Source organism: Apodemus sylvaticus, chromosome 7, assembly GCF_947179515.1.
Source record: "Apodemus sylvaticus chromosome 7, mApoSyl1.1, whole genome shotgun sequence".
Taxonomy (NCBI): domain Eukaryota; kingdom Metazoa; phylum Chordata; class Mammalia; order Rodentia; family Muridae; genus Apodemus; species Apodemus sylvaticus.
The window spans coordinates 109,908,908-109,934,336 of record NC_067478.1 but is presented as its reverse complement, the minus strand read 5'-3'; the positions used below and the strand labels follow the sequence as shown (position 1 = coordinate 109,934,336).

General features: G+C 44.6%; 1 protein-coding gene across 2 annotated transcripts in view; it reads left to right on the top strand.

The window, feature by feature from the left end:
* Bmper (BMP binding endothelial regulator) overlaps positions 1-25,429 on the top strand; it is a 258,331-nt gene that overhangs the window by 15,802 nt on the left and 217,100 nt on the right. For both annotated transcript variants that reach the window (XM_052188805.1, XM_052188804.1), the window contains exon 3: positions 16,437-16,536. In XM_052188805.1, coding sequence (XP_052044765.1) covers positions 16,437-16,536 — 100 coding nt within the window. The remainder of the gene's footprint in view (positions 1-16,436; positions 16,537-25,429) is intronic.

The following is a 25,429-nucleotide window of genomic DNA, read 5'->3' as shown; positions in this document are numbered from 1 at the left end:
TGCAGTCTGGGGACAGTCTAGACTGATTTTTTTTCTCAAAGCTTCTCTGAGAGCTAGGAAAGGGTTTCTCTAGAAATTTTCATAGTTGAGACTACAAAGCACACAGAAGGAAATCACACTGCAACCCTCGAAAGCTGGAACTACAGTTCCAGTAAGAGACTTCTCCTGCTGCAATCCTGGGCAGACTCCACTGTGAGATCTTCAGAGAATGCTAACCACAGGGGCTGAGAGGATGCCCCAAGGCTCAGTAAGAGGGCCACCAAATTGATTCCTTAGGGAGTATATGTTTAGCAGTCTTGTGGGTCAGTTAGGTAGAACCCCGACTGGCGCCTTCGGGTGGGGCAGACTGGCCCCCTGGGCGGAGGCCAGCCTTTTCATGTGCTGGGTTCCCACGGGGATGCTCTGTTTCCTGTGGTCTTTCCGTGATGGTCAGCAGCTGCACAGTGAGACTGGTGTGATGTCTGTTTGTTGCCTCTTCGGCATGAGGCAGCTAGATGTAGCAACTTGACCAAACATCCAGGCTTTTATGACCGCCTGGTGGGATCCAGCCACACCTGGAGGATTGAGAGACAAAGTCAGGAGGAGGGGAGGGCCAGGAGAGGGGATTTAGAGACCACTGCCACCCCAAACCCTGAGATCCTCAGAGGAGTAATGAGAAGCCACTTTCTTCCCTTCCAATTGTTTCTGGATACAGCAGAGACCTCAGACTAGAGCAGATCCTTCTGGCCAACTTCATTCTCCCTCTCTCCTCCCCTCCTCTTCCCTCCCCTCCCTCCTCTCCCTTCTTCCTTCCCTCCCCTCCCCTCTCCTCCCTCTCCCTCCCCTCTCTTCCCTCCCCTCCACTCCTCTCCCCTCACCTCTCTCCCCTCTCCTTCCCTTCCCTCTTCCTCCCCTCCCTCCCCTCCTTCTCCTCTTCCTTCCCCCCCTCTTCTCCCTTCCTCTCCCCTCTTCCTTCCTTCCCCTCCCTCCCCTCCTTCTCCTCTTCCTTCCCTCCCATTCCCTCCCCTCTTCTCCCTCCCCTCCCTTCCCCTTTCTCCTCTCCCCTCCCCTCCCTTTCCTCCCCTCCCTATCCCTTCCCTCTTGTCCCCCTTCCTCTCCCTCCCTTCCCCTCCCCTCCCTCTCCTCCCCTCCCTCCCTCTCCTCCCCTCCCTCTCTCTCCCCTCCTGTCCCCCTTCCTCTCCCTCCCTTCCCTCCCTCTCCCTCTCCTCCCCTTCCTTTTCCTCCCCTCCTGTCCCCCTCCCCCTCCCCCCCCTCTGCCTTCCCCCTCCTCCTGCCCATACTTTCTTTTTTCTGCTCAGGTTGAATGTAAAATCAAGCTGACCAATTCTGATTCAAGTCACTATCACTAACACGTTGGCCGCATTGAAAAACAATAAATTTGACGATAATTTAGAAACTGTTTAAATTTCCCTGACATTTCACTGCTTCAGAGCTCTACCTTTCTTTTGCCCACCCTGATTATTTGTCCGCATGTTGTTTTATGTCTCTGTCACTAGCCCAGCATGTGCATGTCGCCGTCATGCCCCTAATGTTTATGTCTTGTTTTTTTCAGGCCTCAGTCTTTTTAAACGTTAGTTGCTGCCAGCAGGCAGAAATGTACACACAGGCACTGGAGATTGTGGTTGTTCTTCTGCTTCACAACATGGTGGTGGGACCACTGCTGTGGATAGAGTGCCGTGTGGAGCTCACTGACCTGGGCCTTGGATGATCTGGGGAAGAGCCAGAGCAGGGGCCACTTATAATCACTACAGAGGGGTCAAGAGGAATGGTGGGTGGAGCTAATTGGCTTGCTCTGAACACAGTCAAGTGGCCAGGTGGAGTCTCAGTAAACATTTTTTCACCAATGATAGTATGCTGATATACTTGAGCAGAAGGAATGGCCTGGAGAAAATGTAACAGCTTTCCAGTATGTGGGAGGGGAAGATTCTGCTGAAAGGAGAACTGATCCCAAAGTTGCAACATATGCCTAGTTCAGCTCCTCCTCAGGGCCCCGCCTCTCACTGGCTTCTAGAATGAGTCTCAAGTTGTTTGTGGGGTCTTGGCTTCCCTGCTTCCTGGCTGAGGCTGACTGAGTGTGCAGGCTTTTCCTCAGAACCCTGCATCCTACTGGCCCTGTGGCAGATGAGTATCGTGGTCCTAGTTTTGAGCCATATATCTTAGGATCAGAAATTGAAAGCAGGGCTTGACTCTGGTCTCTGCAAGTTGCAGGGATTTGGCCTGAGGGCTTTGTAAAGCTGAGAAGAAATTACGCTGAGAAATTTTTCTCTCTCAACACTTGCTATTATTGTTATTCCTATACGCCTCATGTACACTCACGGCCTGTGGTGCTTTCAATGTTCACTTGGCCTTTAGTCAGGAAGCGCTAGAGAGTCTGAGCTCTCTTGTTTGGGGACATTAGTTCTAAGACCTTTTCTTAGTATTCTCCGTTCTTCTGGCCAATCAGAATATCCCTGAAGTCAAATCTGTTCCCTCATACACAACAGCTGGGGGTGTGGTGGTTGTAGCAGGGAAAACCTGGAGTTGTCAAGTCAGCCTCTCTGATGAGGGTTTGCCTGCAGCCCAGACCTGCGCTATCGTGGTTTCTAGGTACTTGGGGTTGTGGTAGGTCCTGAGAGACGGTTTGTGTTGGTCACTAAATTAACACTGCTGTCTCAACCAGTGGTCACATATGGTTGGAATGCACACGTGTTTGTATTGTCTCTGTGCCTAAGAGCTCACAAATAGTGACCTTGCTTAGCACTTGGGAGGCTGATAACTTGCCGCCTTTTTTTTTTTTGATCGATCTTTGTCTTCTTAAATCTAAAATAGTTAATGGCTGCAAGAGACAGCCAATATGTTTTCTTCATTCCCTATACTACTTCATACCAGCCTATCATGGAGAATGCTGGCAGTCCGCACAGGTATGTTCTCAGTCCCCTCCCTCCCCAAATCCTGAATCATGTCCCCAAATATCCACTTAGTATCTCCATATGCAGAAGTAGAAACATCTCAAGTTGAAATGACAGATCTGGAGGTCATGTTTTCATCTGTCCCCGAAGCTTAGGTCGCCCAGGCATTCACATCCATTGTTGTGTTTGCTTAGGTGGCCCGTTAGCCACTTGGGCCTCATTCCTTGATTCCTTTCTGTTGCGTCCTGTGATCAAAGTCAAACCTGAAAAATATATCTGGGGTCTGACAAGATGCCTCAGTGAGTAAAGGCACTGAGTCGACAACCTGAGACCTGGAAACCATGTGATGGGAAGAGAGAACTGACTGTAAAATGTTGTCCTCTGATCCCTACATGTTTCCAGAAAACAGCTGTATACCTGCATGTGTGTGCAGGTGCATGCACAAATAGATGTGTAATTTCAGCAAAATGTGGCCTGAGAGATGGCTCAGTAGTTAACAGCACTTGTTGCTTTTGCGGAGATTTGGTTTGGTTCCCAACACCTATGTGTTGACTTAGCATCTGTAACTCCAGTCTCAGGGCAGATGCGATCTGGCTGAGGATGCCATCTTTGGGCTCAGTTCTCCCTCCATCCCCTCGGAGAACCCTCTTTCTTTCTTTACTAGTCCAGCCGCCTCCTTGCCTCCCCATTCGGTCTCCATCAGACCCTCTCCAGGGAAATTTTGCATCTGTACTATTTTGTGTCTGGAACACATGTGTCCTGAATACTTATTCAATCTCATTTCTTCGATAGGGTTTCTGAGCAAATATTCCTATATTAGAGGGTCATTTTAAAATTAATTTTCTACATAGTGACACCTGATATCATTTTTCTCCCATGTCCCGATTTATTTATTTTCAGAGCCCTTGGCATGACCTGCTATCTCATGCAAATACTTGTTCCCTGAAGTCTTCCCCCATAGAATATCATCTCTATGAGGACACCGTGTCTCTCATGTTTGTGACATACCCCCAGTGCCTAGCTCATAGCCACTTCTATTTGATGAATGGGTTTATGCCATTTATATTTAATGTTTGTGATTCAATAATTTGATCAATAATAACAAATGAAAAAATTCTAGTAGACTGTGATGCTTTTACATCATGATTACTATTTCTCACAGAGAACATTACTTGTGATCATGCATGATGCTGGGAAGTGGTAGAAATGCACTGAAAGGTAGGATGCTATTTCTAACAAATGATACTGTAGTCAAGATACACTATAACAACAACAACATTCCAGATAATTCCAGCTTAAGATGGCTCACTTAAAAGTTTTCTCATTTATATTTTTTACTTTACAAAAGCAGTATATGCACAGTAGAACCCATATTGCGTATCTTGCATTTGGACATTTACCTGGGCTAGTGATATATGATAGATAGTTCTTCAGGATAGTGGCAATGATCTACATCTTCCATTCAGCTTCAAGATAACAGAGCAGAAACAGCCAACATTCTACATTATACTATATATAAAAATATCATGGATGTAGTAAATACATTTTCTATTTTGAGCATTTATTGAAACAAAAATCTCATTGCAAACAAAAGAACATCCTATAAAAACCTATTTCAAAAGCACATGCTCACATCAGACTTGGTAGCCTGATAATTGCTGATTTTGTATTTTCTATTTTACTTAAAACATGTTATAAATGAACTACTAAATTATGTTAAATATTGGACTTCCAAAAAGAAAACAATTGCCTAGAATGAGCTCTCCTTACTTATGTATCTGTGAAGCAAATTGTTATACCACAACATGGTAATTCTGAGCCACGTTGCTATGTCTTTGTTCTAGAGGGCTGCAGTACTGGCCTGGAAGAAGATTCATTTGTGAGTTGTGAAGTCCCAAAGGGCTGACGTGTGTAGGCCCCATCTATATCAGTGAGATAATTGTATAGCAGCATTTTCAAAGCTCACTCAATGCCTCTCCAAGCGTTTAAAGAACCAGGATGCCTGGGGTGACTTAAGAGGTTTTGTGGTAGAATTCGATTGCCAGGTCTGTTCCCTCCATGATGTGTGAACAGAGCTGCCAACCACTTCTGTGGCAACACAGGAGATATGTTTGCTGTGTTCATGTTCCATCTCTGTCTCTCTTGGAGTGTAAGCTCTTCTAGGGCAGAAGATGTATCTGATTCATATTTTCTGTTCCCAGCCAAACCTGGCAAAATGCCTGGCTTACAGCAGGGCCTCAAAAATATTTGTTAAACAGATTCATGTTTTTTCTTCTTTAGTCAGATAGACTGAATTATGAAGTAGGAGTGTTTAATCCACAGGAAAATATGCTTATAGCCCAAACATCGTATTTTTAAAGGCTGCTTGTTTTTCTGTTGATGCTTTTGTCTTTAGATATGCCAGTGCTGAGACACTGCTCTAAGAGGAATGCTTTGCTAAAAACAAATGGTTGGAAATAATAACCAGGGTCGATTTTTTTTTAAACTGAGGTACATAAGAATCCCTTTAGTCAAACGATCAGATTTAAAAATGCTTTACAGCCATTTCCGCTTCTTCATAACACCTTTAATCTCAGAAATAGATTATGTGTTAATCTGGCTCTTACTGATGGTTTAAAGAGTTTAGAGATGGAAACTAGTAGATTAAAGTTACATTGTAAGCCCATGAAGTATGTCTGTGGTTTCTCCAGTTCTTCCTGACATCTGCATGTGCCCTTGGGAAAACTTTAGTGAAGGGAACACTCTGGTAATGGGCTTAGCGAATAAGTCAAAGCAACTTCAGTTAAGAATGGCCAGCATACGGGGAGGCTGTCTGAGGCAGGGGATTCCTGGACTCTTAGCCACCCAAGCCCCTTGCTCTTCTGCCTAGTGTTATTCAGGCTGACCATGTACCCTCTGCAGCAGTGTAGTACAGGCAGCATCGGGCCAGGGATCTTTTTAGCATCTGAAGTACCACAATGCCCTAGCCCCGACATAGAGGCAGGCCTGGAGAATCCAGGCCACAGCCAACTGGGCCTTCTGTCCCACAGGGACCTTTGAAAGGCTCAGTGATTACTGGTGGTCGGGGTCAATTGTGCAGATGTCTTTAAAAGGGTCTCACTGGTGACCAGAAAGTTACTTTGTCAAAATGACAGATGGCCTGTAGCAGCTCCTCCACTCCGCCATTTCCCCTGGATGTCAGCACTGTTTGCTTGTCAAGATCAGGTATTTTTGTAACTCCTGCAGTACCAAGGCTTTCCCTGGGCAATCCTCAAAACTGCCTGTTTTCCTTCTGCTGTGCTGCTGGTTATTGACCCACAGGGATGGGAACCTTTGAGGACTTAGGTTCACTCTCTGAACTGTAGATCTGGGAAACAAATGGGCACTGATGTAGGGATCAATTCTCCAGGGATGGCTTGCTAGTCATATCTAAGAAGTTTGGTTTCCATGTTTCAAACACATATTTTCTTCTTTGGGAACAACTTAGATTGTTCCATTGAATTTATTGTTCTTTTACACTAGAGAACACAGCTTCTTATAGTGTATAAATCAAGAACAATACCGGATCCCTTACAATACAGGATCCACCTTCTTCCTTGCCGTCACACTGTCCACTTTCCTACAGAATTTCTTTTTTTTTTTAAAAAAATTATTACTTAATTATTTTGAAGTTATAATACAATCATGTTATTTCTTTCTTTCAAACCTTTCCATATACCCCTCTCAGTTCTCCCAAATTCATGACGTCCTTTTTCACTAGTTGTTTCTATGTACATTTATTACATATGTTACATAAGTACATAAATACAAAATACAGTCTGCCCAGTGCGTATCATGTTACTTGTCTGTATACTTCCAGGGCTGATCACTTGGTATTGTATTACCCCCTCCCTGCGGAAGACTCTTTCTTCTGCTCTCAACATTCTTTAGTAGCTTATAGTTCTTTGCAGGGTAGGGGCTTCATGGGCTTTCCGCCATCCACGTTAGCACATCTATTGTTCTTCTAGTAGTCATCGTAGTGAGGCTTTATGGAAGTAGCCTCCAACACTGCTAGGAGATACACTCTCGCAGCAAACGCCCTGATCCTTTGGCTCTTGCAATCTTTCTGCCTTCCCCCCCCAAGTCCTTACCCTCATTCCACACTTGCTCCACACCCCCTTTTATCCCTGACTGTTCTTCCTCTCAAAGATTAGGAAGGCAGGCCAGTGCGCTGACTTTTACGTCTGATAGCTGGAGCCGGGTCACCCAGCACAGGGCAAGATTCCGAGGAAGGCGGAGGGCTATGCCTAGGATTTCTCTCCTATTTTCTTTTGGAGTACGGGAAGAAGCCAATTTATTATCCACCACGTGCTGAAGGGTGCCCAGCAGTGTAAAATAATCAACGGTGTTAGGACTGGCTGCAGGGCCACCTGTGTGTGAAGCCACTTGCCTTTGCACTTCTTCTCACGTTAGGAACCTTTTGGAAGGTTTCTGTGCATCACCCACTTTCTTCCATATCCCAATTGCCAGAGTCCCCCTGCCTGGGATGGGGAGGTTTGAACATTTGGCCAAAATGGATGAAGGATGACGGAGCCTTCCTTTTCTTCACACGCCTGGTTCCTGTCCACTGGTCGAAGAGGGCACAGGGTAACTTTTGGTTTTGCTGTCTGCTTTGAGTGTGGTGGCAGAGCAGTGTCTACGGCAAGGCCCATGGCCACAGTCTCTGGCTGCTCTCTAGCCAGTCTGTTTCGGTTCCGTGAATGTGGGGCTGCCGGGAGACCTTTGCTTATACGATGTACGATATAATAAAAAACAGGCTGTTACTTTCTTTGGGCTACTATTTTTATTTGGTGGTGATTTCTTTTGTGTTCTGCCATCTCTAATGTTTTGGTTCTATTTCAAAATATGATTAAACAGAATGAGGAGCTGTTTGACACTGCCCTGTTTTAAATCACAGCTGTACTTGAGCAGCCGGGACCCCGTAACAGCTCATGTTCCTTTGTTCTCAGAGTTCCCCCGAATAGGAAAAACTAAGTGCCAGACCTGAACCCTTAAACCAGACTAGGACCTCCAATAACTCCTCCAACAAACTAGAGCCTGTTAGAAAAAAAAATTGAAATGTTAGGGAACTCGAATGTAAAAGGAGCCTCCATATTAATCCCCTGTTGCTTCTGCTGGCACGTGTCATATTTTCAAGGTACAGTATTGGGAGAACACTGTCACTCCGTGATATATGAGGGCCATACATCATCAGCACACCGTCTTTGTAAAGGATGCGGGTAGTAAAAGACACGATTCTGGCCAGACAGAACAGCAGGGTCCTTACTCTTTTCTTTAACCCCCCTGCCTTTTTCTTTAATCTCCTTCTGTTTTGTGTTGCAGAGAAGTGAATTTCTTCATGGGATATGACTTGTTGCAAAATAATCGTTGGCCCCAGTGGGCTTCATAAAGTCTTTTAAATGGTCGGGTTTCAAGGGCAGCTTTGTCCTGAGTTTGTACTGTGAGCTGGGCCGGACGAGGCCGCGTTTGCCAGGGCCCAGGTCTCTGGGGTAAACTCACGGAGCCTAGACAGAGAAGAAAGAACAACACTCCCAGATGTAGTACAATGGGCTGCACGATGTTCTTACAAGACATTTTAACACAAAGTCTCCAGAATTATGTCTCTGGGATGCTGCAAGGCTCCTGGGAAAGTACGCCCGTACGTACACAGCGAGGAAGAAGCAAAAGGGAGTCCGGCTTCTGATCCATCTTGCAAATGAGCCCGTCTGGTTACTTAGAAACTAGGGCTCATTTTTAAGTCAGAGATATAATCTGTCTTTCTTAAAATGCAGTATTTTTTTTTTAAACGTGTGTGTTCCAAATGAAACCATAAAACACCACGGTTTATAATGGTCTGAAAGTTGGGAATGCCTCATGAAGGCAAATATTTAAATTCTTAGCTGCTGAGAAAGATGGCTCCTCTGAGCCGTTAGACCAAGCTATGAACTGTAGTGATTAAGTCACACTTCCCTAGCAGAGAACCCTGGGTGTGAGTCTTTGCCCAGACTAGCTGTGCAAGCTTGGTGGACTTCTCTGTTCCTGAGTTTTCTTCTTCACAAATCAGAAGGAGCGCCAATGCCTTCCCAAGGCTTGTTGTGTTGAGTGAAGGGTCCAAACACCACTACAGGTGCTCAGTCCAGTCAGGTTTTTAGAAATGTGGGGTCCTGTGATGAGGTTACCATCTTCTCCTGGACGCCCAGTGCCACTCATTATTTGACTGGAGACTCTTTGTGACCTTGGCCACTGAAGGACTTTGCAAAGTGCTGAAGGTTAAGGGTGGAGAAAAACTTTGGAATATTACTTCCTGAAACAAGCTGGAGGCCCAAACTGCAGGGGCCGCAGTCCCCGACCTCCCTATTTTCTGACTGAGTTCAGCTCAGCTCAGGAGCAGGGAAGTTTTGGGGACCACACCACTCTTCTGAGGACCTTGCAGCCCTACCTCCCTCACATTAGGAATGGTTTTGCTAGTCTCTTCCTCCCAAGTTCCACTGAACTGCCACACGACCCAGAGTCTTATATCTGCGCACCTTTAGGCTTTGTGGCCAGTAGTCTACCTTTTACTTTTATTTTCTGGCTCTTTCTGTACAAGAATGATGGGGAAGTCAATTGTGTTATCAAGAATGAAGAACAATCAAGGGAAAATGTAAATAAAACAATAGATTATGAAACCAGTTTAGTATTGCCATTGACAACTAGTGGGTTTTCTCAGCACACTCTTGGAAATCATGGTGTCCAAGGTGCTGAGTATGGTTCTTGTCTAGAGGAGACAGGCCGAAACAGGCTTAAGCCAGCACTAACTCAGCTCAGGTGTTCGTGCTCCCTTTCAAAGGACCTCCTGACCACAGAGGGAATCCTTATTTCCAATAATTCAAACTGCTAACTTCCTTTGTGTCTTTAGGCGCCACAGAAACCTTTCTTTCTTCGACATTTGCCTATGTCTCTGTATTCAAGAACTTCTAAGGTTTGACATGTGCCATGAGGTCTCCTCTCTTTCCAAGTCCTGACCAAACCCTTCGATGGTTGTCTTGTACCAGCACAGGCTAAGGATCTTACCCCTATGACCCAGGTGGTTAGTTTTCCTGGAAAATTCCCAGAGTAACTCAACTACATGTTAATCTATTTCTAAAATCTCAAGGTTGTGTTGGAGCTAACCTAATTCTAATACGACATATCTATAAATTTTAATGTTGTGTCTTAGCAACTAACCTTCTTGCCTGGACCTTAATCCAGGCCTGGGAATCATACTGAGTTCCCAACTAAGCTGCTTGCCAGTTCTTTGAGGGGCTTGAGACACTTTAGTTCACTATGGACTGTTTCTTCCTTTGAAAAAACTGAAACCTATGAGGATTAATGAAATAATGTCTGCAGAGTTCTTCAGAAGAAATGTGCTATATAAACACCAAGTATTATTCTTCTGTTTATGAGAAGTAGTATAATATTGCCTCCGAGAAACTGGGACTTATGTTTAAAAGTACCATAACATCCCCTTTGGCTCTTTGGGGGCTTGAGTTGGGTTAGAATGGGGTACTTCAAGGAGAGGTTGAACCATTTAACTTCATGCACGGGGAGACTAGAAATTCCAATGAGAATATACTCGTTGATGTTGGATCAGTTTTTCCTGGTCTCCCTTCCTCAGAAAACCCAGCAAGAATCATCCATATTCCTAAGAACAAATTCCTGTCTGAGCAGTTTTGAGACTGCATATGTGAAACACCGCCGTGTGTGCTTTCGATAAGGCCGTTAGGAATCTGCTGCAGGGTCAGAGTGTCCCGTGATCCTCACCCATTTCCATGGCTTCTAATCCACAGGGAATTCTTTCCAGTATCCTTTCTGCAGATAAGATGCTTGAAGCTCGCATGTATCCCTGTTCCACAGAATGGAGCTGCGTGAGCCGTGTGAGAACCGCTTCATCTCTCACAGTTGCCAGGAGTATGGACAAGTGCTTCCTGTAGCAGCCGATAATAGAGGGACTGGGGGGCCGTTGGGGATGGATATACATCTACTTCCCTGGATGTTTGCATCTGGATGGGGGATTTTTGAAGGCTTTTCTATAGGTCCCTTCTCCAAGTTAGATTATCAGGGTGAAATGACAGGGATGTGTAGGAGGGAGAGGGGGGCTGAAGGAAGGACTCCTAATTTAGGAGAGAGCCACTCCAGCCTCTTTAGCCTCTCTAACAGGCCCATGTGCTCTATCGATTTCATTTAGTGGTGGTGTGGCTGGTTGGGGACCACAAATTTACAGCCTCCTAGTCTTCTGATAAAGGATCTGGCTGTTTGAATTAGCATCTTTGCGGAGGGCCAGGCGTGTGCCTTTGGGGCAGATCTTGCTTTCATAGGGGCCAGAACGGGAGGAAACTGAGGGTTCTTCCAGGAGAGGAGCCTTGCACAGCCTGATATCTCTGGTATAGCCGACGGAAGTGGAACATCAGTCATAATGTCGGACACTTGTGATACTGTTTCAGGGTTTGATAATAGTATCAGCTGATAGTCTTGCCCCACCTCTGTCACTGTATTGGCTGCTGAGTTCCTTTCTTCCGTTTATTGTTATTATTTTTTTTAAAACATAGATAAAGCATGGTGTAATAGTTTCTACAGTCTATAATGGGATTGGTTCTTGAAAAGTGTTTTGGAAAAAAAAGTCATCTTCAAGATATTTGTGGAAATATTCAAGAGCATCTCGACGGAATTTCTCTTTTCCAGCGTGTGGAAGCAACTAGAAACGCTTCACGTTGGTGCTCCGCTGCCTTCTGTATTCCTGATCCCCCCTCTCTCCAGACAGGAGACAGTTCTGTAGGCAGGAATCAGGCTCAAGGCTGCAACTCCTAAGGCCGGGGAGCTCTGTGCTGCCATCTGGTGGCAAGTGTCAGACTCTGCAAGCTGGCTGCTGTTGGCCTGTCTGTATTGGCTTCTGCTGGAGCTGTGGTTTGGCTGGCGTCCTTAAGGAGCGTTCTTGCCAGGCATGTAATTTTTTTTTTTTTTACTCTCTTTACCGCCCCCTTTGCTTTTTGCATGTTAACAAGTTGTTGAGGGTGCGTTGCAAGGCTGTTTTATTTATTTATTTATTTATTTATTTATTTATTTATTTATTTGATGCATTTATTGATATTAAGTGTCTGTGGTCCACCTTTCTGGAAAAGAGACACTGGTTCAGACCTACCTCCCCCGCTGGCTGGCCCTAGAGATGGTGGGCACAGAGACATGGCGGCCGAGAAAGCGAAGAACCATGAAGTGATGCTCACATGCTCCAAAGGCTGTGGCTTCTGTTTGCTTAGAATGGATGATTCTCCAAACCCACCTGGAGTTTGTGGGAAACTAAGGGTATCAGTCTGTCTTTCAGAGATGTGATAGGCCTGGCCCTGGTGATATCCGATTGGAGTCATATTTCTTGTCTCCTCAAAGCAGATGGTGTCTGTAGTAGTCCCGTGACTCTGAGGCTGGTCCTTGGAGTGATTCTTTTGGAGGTGGGGGCTCCTTTCACATGTGGAAAAATATCAGGAGGACCCAAACAGGGACACTGCTTTCTTTCACTCTGTATCCTGAATGCCCACAATGTACCCGAGCTCCGAAGTGTAGCAGTTCCATGGCAGAGATGAATTAGTTTTCCAGACCTCGCTCACTTGTGTGTGTTGGTGCTGGGCACATATCCCAGTCTTACTTCTTGATCTGTAGAATCAGGGTGGATTGAAGTTTTGTGTGATCTCATTCAGCTCAGAGTCTAAATACCATCAGAGGAAGTGAGCAGTAGGTGTGAGTCAGTATCAGAAAGAGTTTGCTAGGTGTTGGCGAGGATGCAGAGTAAGAGGAACACTCCTCCACTGATGGTGGGATTGCAAGATGGTACAACCACTCTGGAAATCAGTCTGGCGGTTCCTCAGAAAACTGGGCATGACACTTCCAGAGGACCCTGCTATACCATTCCTAGGCATATACCCAGAGGATTCCCTGGCATGCAATAAGGACATATGTTCCACTATATTCATAGAAGCCCTGTTTGTAATAGCGAGAAGCTGGAAAGAACCCAGGTATCCCTAAATGGAGGAATGGATACAAAAAATGTGGTATATTTACACAGTGGAGTACTATTCAGCCATCAGAAACATGAATTTATGAAATTCTTAGTCAAATGAAAAACATCATACTAAGTGAGGCACAGTCTCAAAAGATCAATCATGGTATGCACTCACTGATAAGTGGATAATAGCCTAGAAACGTGGAATACCCAAGACATAATCCACATATTAAATGATGTCCAAGAGGAATGGAGGAGTGGCCCCTAGTTCTGGAAGGACTCAGTGCAGCAGTATAGGGGAATACCAGAACAGGGTAGTGGGAAGGGGTGGATGGGGGAATAGGGGGAGGGAAGAGGGCTTATGGGACTTTCGGGGTTGGGGTGGGGAAGAGTTTGCTAGCCGGGCGGTGGTGGCACACGCCTGTAATTCCAGCATTCTGGGAGGCAGAGGCAGGCGGATTTCTGAGTTTGAGGCCAGCCTGGTCTACAGAGTGAGTTCCAGGACAGTCGGGGCTACACAGAGAAACACTGTCTCGGGCGCGCGGGGGGGGGGGGGGGGGGGGGGGGGAGGGGGGGAAATCCCAAAAACAAAAAAAGAAAACAAACAAACAAACAAACAAACAAAAAAAGAGTTTACTGAGCTAAAACACTGAACTGATCGAGTGGCGCACCTGGCCTCAGCTACTATTTGTTGTGCTGTGGGGATGACAGGCTCCTGAGCGTGGGGCTTTGTGTATGCTGCTCCTTGCCAGAGCCGCTGTCTCCAGGATATGGGTTTTTGTGACTTGTCCCAGCCCAGGAAGCCAGGCAAGTGGTGTTAATTACCTGTGTCTGAATTTCGCATGCCGCTGTTAGGATCAGTTCAGGGGAGGAGGAAGCAGGGTCTCCATGGAGATCTTGCAGCTCTATTCTTTCTTTCCTCTGGGGCCTGGGACCCTAAGTCCATCCTCACATCCACACCAACCAGACTCCAAACAGACTCCAAAGATGATGGGATCTGGCAGCTCCAATATGACCCTGCTAGGATATAAAAAAATCCTAAGGGTAAACAGAAAGGAAATTTTATCCCCTAAATATATACCTGAAGCTTAGGAATATATGCCGGCCTGCCTGCCTGCCTACCTGCCTGTCTGTCTGTCCACATATATTTAAAACTCCAGACGTGTCTGTACAAACCACTTGCCTGGAATGCTGTATGTGGTGGGAGACAGCTACAAGCTCTTTATTGTGAATCTTGGGATCCTGTTATGGGTTTGACTCTGTTCCCCCCTTCCCCCCCCCTCCGCCCCAGGTTTCCAATTTAGCTAGCAGTTCTGAAGAGTTCGTGTGTTGACCGTCCTGAAAGTTTGAATTCCGAGGACTCCTCCTTTTAGAGAGGATACTGTCCTAAGGGGACCCTTCTCCATACTGTGGTCAAGTGTGCTGCATTTTAAAATACACACGAGACAGAATCTCTGCTTGCGATCTTCGTATCAGTCACGGTCTTCCTGGGGCGAGGGAGTCTGTGCTAAAACAGGAGTTGCAGAATCCGTGCGGTTCAAGCGAAGTCACGGCTAGTCATTTCAAGCAGTGCACACATACATATGCGTGCATGCATACCTGTTAGACACCCTTGTTGCCCTCAGTGGGAATGAACTTCAGAACTCCTCAGCAGTGGCAGGACTGTTCTAAGATAAGAAGGGAGACTACTGTATCACAGGATCTGAGTGAATGAGTGAGGTTAGTTCTGTGGGTATAATAACCATAGGACAGACAATGAGAAAATTGGGGGACAAGTGGGGGAGGGAAGGGGAGACAGGGAGAGGGATGGGAACAGGGAGGGGGAGAGAATGGACCATTGTTCATTGCTGATGATGTCCACCACACCCTCTCATCCCTCACTGTCAATCAATAAATATAAATAAATCAAAACAACATAGCCAAACAACAGCAGCAGCAGCCCTATAGGATGAAGTCCAGGTGTCTGTGGTGACTGTTCTTTCTCCATACTTCCACCAGCCTGGGGACAGCCTTGGGGATACTAACCCAGGCCAAGGCAAGCCTCAGGTGACCCGACAAAGCAGCAACGGGGCAGGGAAATAGCAAGGCTTCTGTAGAAATAGAACTGTTGAAAGGCAGACCCAGTCTTCTCTGCCTCCTCTCGCCCACCATAGGAGGACTGTGATGGTGATTGGGGTTCTATGACTCCTTGGAAGACCCAGTCATCTGAAGGAAGATGACAATCCAGGCTGATTTCAGAATTAGATGCTGGGAGTGTCTTGTAGACTCTAGAGCATAAAAGAAATTTGGGAGTAACACAAAAGGGATGTGCATTTTCTCTTACAACTGCCTGGGGTCTGTCCTTGGTAGGTGACCGTGGGCCTGGTGCTCAGGCTAAGGCGCACACATGTGTACCCCTCTCACCCTTCCTTTCTTCCTCACACACCCACAGCCACATCTCTGAGGTCCTAGCCCAGAGGTGGTGAGACCTTCCTGACTCTTCTTAAGGTCACTTCAGTGCATTCTCTTCTGAGGTCAGATGTAGGCTTGTCCCAAGACAAGCACTGTGGTTCCCCAACCTGCCACATACAGGGAAGTGAAGACCGTAAGTCGATGCAGCCTCAGTTCAGACCTAGGGCCTGGGCAGTGCACGTTTGGGACTTCAGAGAGATTCTCCCTGGGGCCACGGAAGCTGCCTCCGACCCCGGAAGGAAGGCCAGCTACCCTCAGTGAGTTGTGGTTTGTTTTCCTTATCTGTAAAACTGATCTCTTGGGATTTAAATCTCAGGGGAAGCTGCCACACTGGGCCTACCATGAGCCTTTGTTACACTGGTCAGGTTGTGAGATCCGGGAGGAGATCACCTCTCTGCTCTCTACAGAGTCTGGCGTGCCATCGTGTTCAGATCTCATCTAAGACATTTTAACAGCTAACCTTTCGGGATAAACCAAAGATGCAAATGCTTACCACACTTTCATTAGCATAAGTGCTAATGTAATGCAGCTGTCCCACAGCTATAAAACACTGACGACTGTGTCTATGCTTGGCATGTGGAATATTATTTTTTCTCTTACTGAACTGATTCAATGCTCGACTTTGTCGTTATTTGAGTTGGAACTTTAGATCGACGCATTTTAATGCTCTCTACTGTTAAGGCTTTCTGGACAGCCGTGAGAAAATATTTTTGTTCTCACGATGCAATCTTGGCCCAGGTAGCCAATGGGCAAAATATGATTTACACAAATATTATCATTTCTGGAGTGTGTACGGAAAGGAAACCTTAGGATGGAACTGGAGAAAGTTTCTTCCTCAGCATGGGGTTATCTGGGCAAGGCTGGCATCTGAAGACAGAGCTTTCTCATTCCCCTCGTCTCTGAGAGCACACTACTTTCATAAAGTCCCGTATTCCTGGGGGATAGTTCTGTTCCAGGGAAAGAAAAATTCCATCAGCTATCTCAGAGTTCTCTTGCCAAGTTGAAGGCAAGATAGGAAGAGGAAACTGCAGCTGGGGCTTTGGATTCTGAGTGAAGTTGATCCTGAATGTCCCTTGTCTCTTTTGGTCTAGAACAAAGAGGTGACTTGTAAGAGGGAGAAGTGCCCTGTGCTGTCCCGGGACTGTGCACTGGCCATCAAGCAGCGGGGCGCCTGCTGTGAGCGATGCAAAGGTGAGTTGACCCCGCAGCCACCTTCTCTGGTGACTGTTGCTTCCTGCGCCTTCATTTCCTTTTGCCCTTCTTTCCAGCCAGCTCTTGGCTGGCCCGCAGGTGGGTGTCAGGAGGGAATCGGAAAGCAAGGGTTCCGAGGGCTGGCATGGATGCTGCTAGGAAGGGGGGTGGGCGCGGAGGGCTGAAGAGACGAGCAGATCCTCACGACTGGTATATTTTCCGAGGCGAGCTGTTAAAACGCTGTGACGGGGAAGATGCGAGCCTGACGCCTGTGCCCATCTGTACACAAGCACATGGGCGTGCTTTTGTCAAGACGTTTCAACACTTGATTTTTCCGGGCTCCACGCTCGTCCAGACCTCCTCTGCCAGAGGAGTCTTTAAACCCAAATTTTTATCAGTTGGGTTCCTATTAAATTTTTTTCCTTCCCAAATTAAATCTTGGTTCCCCCACACATCTTTGAAGCAGCCCCGAAGTCTCCTGCCCCGAAGCCCTGGTGCCCTCACGCTTGTCTGGAATGCTGTCTGGTGGCGCCTGCTGTTGGCTCTAGCCCAGGTCTTTCCTACCACCCTGGCCAGGGACTGCAGCACCCGAGGTCCCTGGCTCTTACTTGACACTTGGCCCCAGGGAATTTCTGTGGCACTAAATCCTAGTTCCTGAGGATCACTCAGTGTTGCGCATTCCAGTTTTTGTGATTTTAATGAAGGAACCTGTCCCTAGAAGGCAGAGGTGAAGTCCTGAGTTGTACAGTGTGTAAATACACAGGGTGGCATGGGGTGAAGACACCTGAAATTTAAGCCAGTACTTTAGGATGTGTGCTTCAGAATTGTACTGTTAAACCAGAACTCAGCAGCATATGTGGTACTGAAGGTTCCCCAAAAGTTCATATATATTTGGAACCTCAGAAAGTGTCGTTATTTGGAAATAGTCTTTGCAGATATACTTCCATTGAAAGAGGTCATACTGAATTAGGGTGGCCCCAAATCCACCATGACCAGCATCTTTATGAAAAGAAGAGACAGACACGGAATAGGTCACTACCCAATGAAGTAGAGGCTGGCTGAAGTAAAGAATGATGTTTTAGGAAACATCTGGGGCAGCTGGAGCTGGAAGAGGTAGGAGCTCTCTCTCTCTCTCTCTCTCTCTCTCTCTCTCTCTCTCTTTCTGGAGGCTTCAGATGTAGAGATGCAGGCCAGCACCTTAATTTTTGACTCCTGGTCCTTCACACAAGAGGCAAAATTTCTCTTATTGCTTTGAAACCATTAATTTTAGTTGATACATAATAGCTTTGTATAGTATAAGATACAGTGTGAGGCATATAGGATGTATGATAATCAGATTAAGGCAATTAGCATATTAGCCTGTCTGGCACCTTCAACATTTAGTTATACTTTTTCCCCTTTTAAAAGCTGTTTTGTTTGTTTGTTTGTTTGTTTTTGAGGATTTCACACATAGTATGTTTTGATCCAATCTGGTCCCACAATCCCTTCTCTCCAACTTTTTCCGTATCCCTAGCACCACAAATTTTCCTCTCCAACTTCATGTATTCTTTGTTTTGTTTTGTTTTGTTTTGTTTTTGAGACAGGGTTTCTCTGTGTAGCCCTGGCTATCCTGGAACTCACTTTGTAGACCAGGCTGGCCTCGAACTCAGAAATCTGCCTGCCTCTGCCTCCCAAGTGCTGGGATTAAAGGCGTGCATCACCACTGCCCAGCTTCTTTTATTTCATTTTTTTAAAACTCACTACGTTCACTCAGTGTTGCCCATATGTGAAGGGCCAGCCACAGGATAAAGGACAAGCTGCCAAAGGCTGTGACACTCACTCCCTGCTGGCCCCTCTATTCATCAATTGCCAATCGATTCCTAGCTAGGAGAGGAACTTTGTGGGTCCCTCCCTTATCCATGGTGGGATTTTGATCTTGGGCAAGTGAGCTCATGTGTGCGACAGCCCTGTCATGTCCATCAAAGTATGCAGTAGTTCTCTGTAACCTTTGGCTCTTCAAATCTTTCTATCTCCTCGTCCGTGGTGATCCTTTGCGTCTTGGCAGGATGTGGTGTGATATGAACAGCCATTTGTGGTTGAGCATGCTGCCGTCTCTTATTCTCTGCACGTTGACCTGTGGTGAATCTCTGTATCAATCGTCACTGGGGAAAAGATGCTGCTTCAGTGAGAGCAGAGGCCTGTATTAAACTTTGGGTATAAAGATAAATACTTGCAGAGTGACTACGTGTCCATTTTGTAGATTAAGAGTAGTCGCTTCTGCCCCAGGGTCTATAACTTAGTCAGCCTTGGGTTCTTGGCACAGTTAAGGCTGCCACGGGTGAGTTCAATGGTTTGGAGCAGATCTTAAATCTAATCATAAAGTGGTCAGTTATTCCACATCATTTACGCCACCATGGCACCAAAGGGCCTATCTTGTCAAGATGATCATCGCTGTAGCTTTGAGGACTTATAGTTGAGTAAGACGGTTGATTATATGTTTCTTCTTTTCCTCAGCAGAGTACACTGCTCCTTCCAACACCCTGAGAGCTAGCCAACAGGGATGACATTTCCAGATCAGTGCCCACATGATTCTTCCATGTCTGATGACTCATGTGTCCACGCAGCAATTAGGTCTTAGTACCAACTTGTAGAGAATAACTAAGAGCAATGGTAATAGGGTGCATTGTTTTGGGGGTCTGTAGGACCCCAACTGACCAATAATTTCAAGGAAAGTAGTCCATACCAGACTCTGGGGTTTTGTTTGATAATCTATGATAATCTATTGTGTCTTAGGTATTATATCCTCATATTGGGCAACTCCATTTAAGCTCTCTCATGTGTGTGTATGTGGTGTGTGTGTGTGTGTGTGTGTGTGTGCGCGCGCACATTCTCTTTTCTAGCTTTTGATGAACTTGCACACTGATTTCCATAGTGACTGAACTAATATATATTCTAGCAACAGTGCTAAATTAATATTGAACTACTCTCTAAATACACATGCATGTGTACGCGCACACACACATACACATTTCGAAAAGTCCTTATGACTTTTTAAAAGGTCTAGAGTATTAATTTTCCCTTCCAATATCTTCTCTCTACTCCACGTATCTCCTTCTACCTCATCATTCCTTCCCTGCCTGTGTATTCCCCCGGTGCTCTACATTTTCTCTCTTGCCTTAAAATCTCTCTCCATTCTTGTTCCTTTCTGGTTTCCTGACTTCTACAGGCACTCCAATGGAAACACGCATCTTTAAAGACCTGCATAGGAGTGCTGGCGTTTGTCTGTGGTATTTGTCTGAGCCTGGGTTATCTCTTTCATAATGACTCTCTGATCCATCCATTAACCTGGAAGTTCTATTGCTCTTTACAACTGAATAACATTCTAACTGAGCCAGTTTGCCTCCCACCAACAGTAAATAATTGTTCCTCTTGATCACATCATTTATTCCAACTGTGTCCTTTTTAAAATGTTATCTATTCTGAGGGTGATGATAAAATCTTTAAGTAGTTTTAACTTGCATTCCTTGATGGAAAAGAATGTTGAATATTCTTTAAAAATATTTCTTCTTTCTTTCTTTCTTCCTTTCTTTCTTTCTTTCTTTCTTTCTTTCTTTCTTTCTTTCTTTCTTTCTTTCTTTCTTTCTTTCTTTCTTTCTTTCTTGAATTCTCTTTGAAGTTTCATAGCATGTTTTAAAATTCAGGTGTTTTCCTGATGTTTATTGTTTTGAGTTCCGTGTACATTCTAGGCACTAATTCTGTCATATTTATAGTATTCTGTGGCCTACACTTTACTCTGTTACTGGTATTCCTGCGGGATACAGGAGCTTTTTAGTGCTATACAGTCCTATTGGCCAGTTGTTCTTAATTTATGTGTTTGTACAGTCCTATTCAGCAAGTCCTTACCTGATCCTAGAAAATGTGTACTTTCTACTATTTCCTCTAGAATATTTTGAGTATCAGATCTTCTACTGAGGTCCTCCGTCCATTTGGGGAGAATTTTGTGCAGGATGAGAAAAAAGTTTCATCCTTCTCTCTGTCACTTTTCAGCTTGTCCATCATCATTTGTTTAAAAAGTCTGTCTTTTCTCCTGTGTTTTTGACGTCTTTGTCAGAATCTAGACAGCTATAAGTGCATGATGGCCTTGGATCCGACTCCTCCATCCTATCCCATCCATAAGTGAGTCTGTATTCATGCCAGTGCCATAAATACACTATTTTTATTACTAAAGCTCTGCAGTGTAACTTAAAATCAGATGTGGTGATATCTCCAGTACTTCTTTCATTGTTGAGGGTGATTTTGTTTATGTGCTCTCTCTCTCTCCCTCCCTCTCTTTCTTTCTGTGTATGTATGCATGCATGTATGTATGTATGTATGTGTGTGTGTATGTGTGTGTGTGTGTGTGTATGGAACTGAAGATTTCTTCAATTTCTGTGAGAAATGTCATTACCATTTTGATGAGGATTACTTTGAATCTGTAGATTACATTTTGCACATAATAGCCATGTTCAAGACATTAATCTTATCAATCCATAAGCACATAAGGTATTTCTGTCTTCTAGTTGTGTCTTCAGTTTTCCTTATAAAGTTTTTACTGTTTCCATTATTCAAGTCTTTCACTTCCTTGGTTAGATTTATTTCAAGATTTTTTTTTTAAGACTATTGTTGAGTGGGGTTGTTTTCCTGATATTTTTCTTAGTATATCTATCATTGATATACAAGAACAATAGTCACTTTTCTGTGTTAATTTTGCATTCTGCCATCTTACTGGGAATGTTTATCAGCTGTAGGAGTGTTCCAGTGGAGGGGTTAGGGCCTTATATGAATACAAACAAATTATGTATAAATAAAGATACTTTAACTTTGTCCTTTCCTATTTGTAAGCCCTTTATCGCCTTCTCTTGTTTTATTTATCTAGTGTGCAGGGGCCACTGTCAGAACTGAAGATGCTGAGATTGCTGCTTTACTCTTGGGTCTATTGGAGTCAGTTCAACTCCAATACAATGTTCTAGAATCATGTGTGACTTAGTTCTCTCTTTCCCTTAGGATTAGAATAATTGGAGGGCAGAGTGAAGACAAATTAGATGGACTAGGAGACCAGGTTACATACTTCAGTCAAAACAAAAGCCAGCAATCCATTGTGTACACAGGCTGCTCTTTGTATCAACGGTATCTCTCCCTTGTCTACCAGAAGAGTTTGTAGCTAAAGTGCCTACATCGGAAAATCAGAAAAAAAAAACAACAAATAAACAACTTGATGATGCATCTCAAGGCATTGGAAATATAAGAACACTCAAGAACAGAAGGGAAGAAATAACTATGGTTGAAACTAAAATTAAAATAGAAGTAAAAACATACAAAGAATCAACAAAATGAAGAGTTAGTTCTTTAAAACATTAATATGATTGACAAACTTTTGCCAAACAAACCAAAGGAAAGAGAAAAACCTCAAACTAATAAAACTAGAGCTGAAAAAGAGGCAGTTTAGCAGTCAGCAGCCAGGATTGAAACCCAGAGAAGCACACATATGTGTTTCAAGCCCATATTCTGCTGAACTGCCAAACATAAAAAAAGATGAATTTCTTCTTAAGCCTTTTTTTAAAAGATATATTTCTTTATGTGTGTGGTTGAGTGTTTTGATTTGATATATATATATATATATTTGCACTGTCTGTGCAGTGCCTGTGGAGGCCAGAAAATGTCACCGGAATCCATGGAACTAGAGTTCCTAAGGGTTGTGAGCCACATGTGGGTGCTAGGGATTGAACGCAGGTCCTCTTCAAGAACAGAAAGTGTTTTTAATCACTGAGCCTGCCATTGGATAGATATCTTAATGCATATGACCTACCAAATTTAAACAGAAAGTCTATTTAAAATTTTAAACAGATCCATTACAAGATATGAGATTAAAAAGATAATAACTAACTAACACTCCCAATCAGAAAACCCTGGGCTCTGACTATCAGACCTTTAAAGAGTAAGTAAAACTGTTCTATAGAATGGAAAAATGAAAAAAAATTACTTATAATTTCTTCCATGACACCAGAATTTCACTAATACCTTAAAAAAATACAACAAAATAAAGGGGGGGGGAGAGAAAAATTATAGACAAATCTCTCTGATCAGCATGGACGTAAAAACTAAGCAGTTCCTTGCAAACTAAACTCAAGAACACATTAAAAGGATTATCCACCATAATTAATTAAGACAGCCTTACCCCAGTGATGGAGGGATGACTCAACAGATGTAATACGTAACTACATAAAGGCGGCCCTTCCTGAGCAACTCGGTGTCTCTTCCTTTTCCTTTCTAGGAGGTAGGTGTTAACGATGCATCCCTAATATTTTCTCTGTACTCGATTACAGTGTCGCGTGTTCAAGGGACACAGTTATCTTTATTCTTAGGTACTAGAGACTGCAAGTGTTTTGCCTCATTTGAGGTTTTTCTACTTAGAATCATAACTTAGGCTTACAGGAAAGCTCTACACCGTGGGAAGAAAGAACTTACTGCTCATTTTAGTTTGTAGAAGTGAACAGTTATACTGTGTTTATTATGAAAAACTGTTACTGCTTGCCTTCTCTCTGTCCTCCATAATTGATGAGACTATATTCACATCATATGCAGAGTTACCGCTCCTTTCCTGGCCCTCTTTCTTACATCTTTTTTCTTCTTTCTTTCTTTCTTTCTTTCTTTCTTTCTTTCTTTCTTTCTTTCTTTCTTTCTTTCTTTCTTTCTTTCTTTCTTCCTTCCTTCCTTCCTTCCTTTCTTTCTTTCGTTCTTTTTTTTGAGACAGGGTTTCTCTGTGTAGCCCTGGCTGTCCTGGAACTCACTTTGTAGACCAGGCTGGCCTGGCCTCGAACTCAGAAATCCACCTGCCTCTGCCTCCCAAATTCTGGGATTAAAGGTGTGCGCCACCACTCCCTGTCTTTAATCGTAACAATCCCTTTGCATTATTTTTATTTTTCCCCCACTTGTCATTAACATATAATGCCTCTATTTTTCATATATGTTTCTGTTAGTAGGTACATATGATTCTTTTGTGGGAAAGTATGAGCATTTTTTGGTTATTTTCGACACCATGGGTTAGTATGAGCATTTATTTGGTTATTTTTGACACTGTGGTTATATACCAGGCATCAGCCTTGGGTAAGGAAGGAGGCAGGGAGCTGAAGCAGAGACCGTTGTACAGTGGAGAAATGATGGTTCCAAGGACAATGTGAGAGGGACAATCTGAGCTTGCTACACAGCTTGGTATTTTCCTGAGGTACTCAGTCTTTGGCCTCCCGAGGAACCTGGTAAACACCAGTAACCTTCTGGTACCATGTGTTAACTCAATGCAAAACAATGATGGGTCATTAATGTGTCTTCTAAGTCCCAAGCCAGCTGTGGCAGCTGTGCTCCTGCTAAGTCCTCCCACGGGCATCCCCATGCTAAGAGTGAGGCCACTGCCTTTCCTCCTCCCTTGGAAGGACACAGAGACGATGATTAATACAGCTCTCTGTGCTAATGCTTTAGTTCAGAATCAAGTGATGTTTCAGACACATTGTATCAGAATCAAACATTTATTCTGATTGGGAATACTGCATATAATATGTATACAATATATAACAAGCAGATACTGTATACAATAGAGAATGAGACCTCTCGGTTTTCCTGTGAGTTAGCACGCTGTAATGGTGAGCTGGTGGAGTGTGCTCGGCTTTGATGGCCTGTGCATTCTGAGGCACTGCTTGCTGCCTCCTGGCAGTGTGCTCAGGCCTTTCAGAGTGATGTGCACCTGAGCGATGGGCTTGGGATGAGAATCTCAGGCTTCCTAAAGGAGTTGGCTCTTAGCCATGAGGGGGGAGGGGAACCTCGCTACCATTAGCAGAACACACAGGAAGCTGAAACCTGGTGTTGCTAACAGGATGAAGCAGCCCTAACGCAGTCTGCTGAGTAAATCTGTTGTTGCCATTTTCGGTCCTTAGGGACTCACTAAGCACAGTGAGTGTTCCTCAAGAGCCAGTGGACCTGGGGGGAGCCCTGTGTGTGTGTGTGTGTGTGTGTGTGTGTGTGTATTTGTGTGTGTGTTGGAAATTGGTTAAAATGCCTTGCCAATAGTGACGATGAATTACAAAGATTGTCTCCTTTATCCAAATAGAAATTGCAAAGTCCACAGGAAGCATTTACTCACAACCAGGTACTGACTCCTCCCTCTGGAATGTGAGAGGCATTGTTGTAGCCACATTTTGTGCTATGAAAAAAAAAAAACGGTGACTCAGAGGGGTTTTCTTGGTGTGCCTAGCATCACAGAGCTGCTTAATGACAGAGACAGGGACAGAACTAGGTGGTCCAACCATCTAACTCACAGACGTTGTTATGGTAACTAGGGGCCTAGGTGGCAGTGTTTTCAAGATTCCCCTGAGACCACCCTCCCACTTCTGCCTGTGCCCCTGAACACTGAGGCTGGACAGCCCGATCCCAGAAGAAGGAAATGAGTAGAGGGACACCTCCCACTGAGGATGCGTTAGCTTCATCTTCCAGAGCGGAGAGTGAATATCTGTCCCAGGCTACCATGCCTGGTGTGGGAACTTGTGCTGGGTAGCTGGGAGGACATACTTCTTCCCTGACCCTTTGCTCCTTTTCCACTTTGAAAGCTTTAGAATGATGACATGGGAACCAAAGCCAAACAACCCATAATGGCCAAGAAAATCTAACTCAGATGTTGGCATGCTGAGGAACGTGTGTCAAAGGTCTCTCCGTTACTCAATTGTGTGAATAAGTAAACGTGGGGGGGGGGGGGAGGGCGGGTCTTGAATCCCCAAACTGACTAACGCCTCCCATTGTTTCTTGGGACATTTTTTGTTTTTTTTCCATTTTCTTTCCTGGCTTTTTTCTTCACTCACTTTCTCAACGTCGTTCTACTTAATTTTTAATT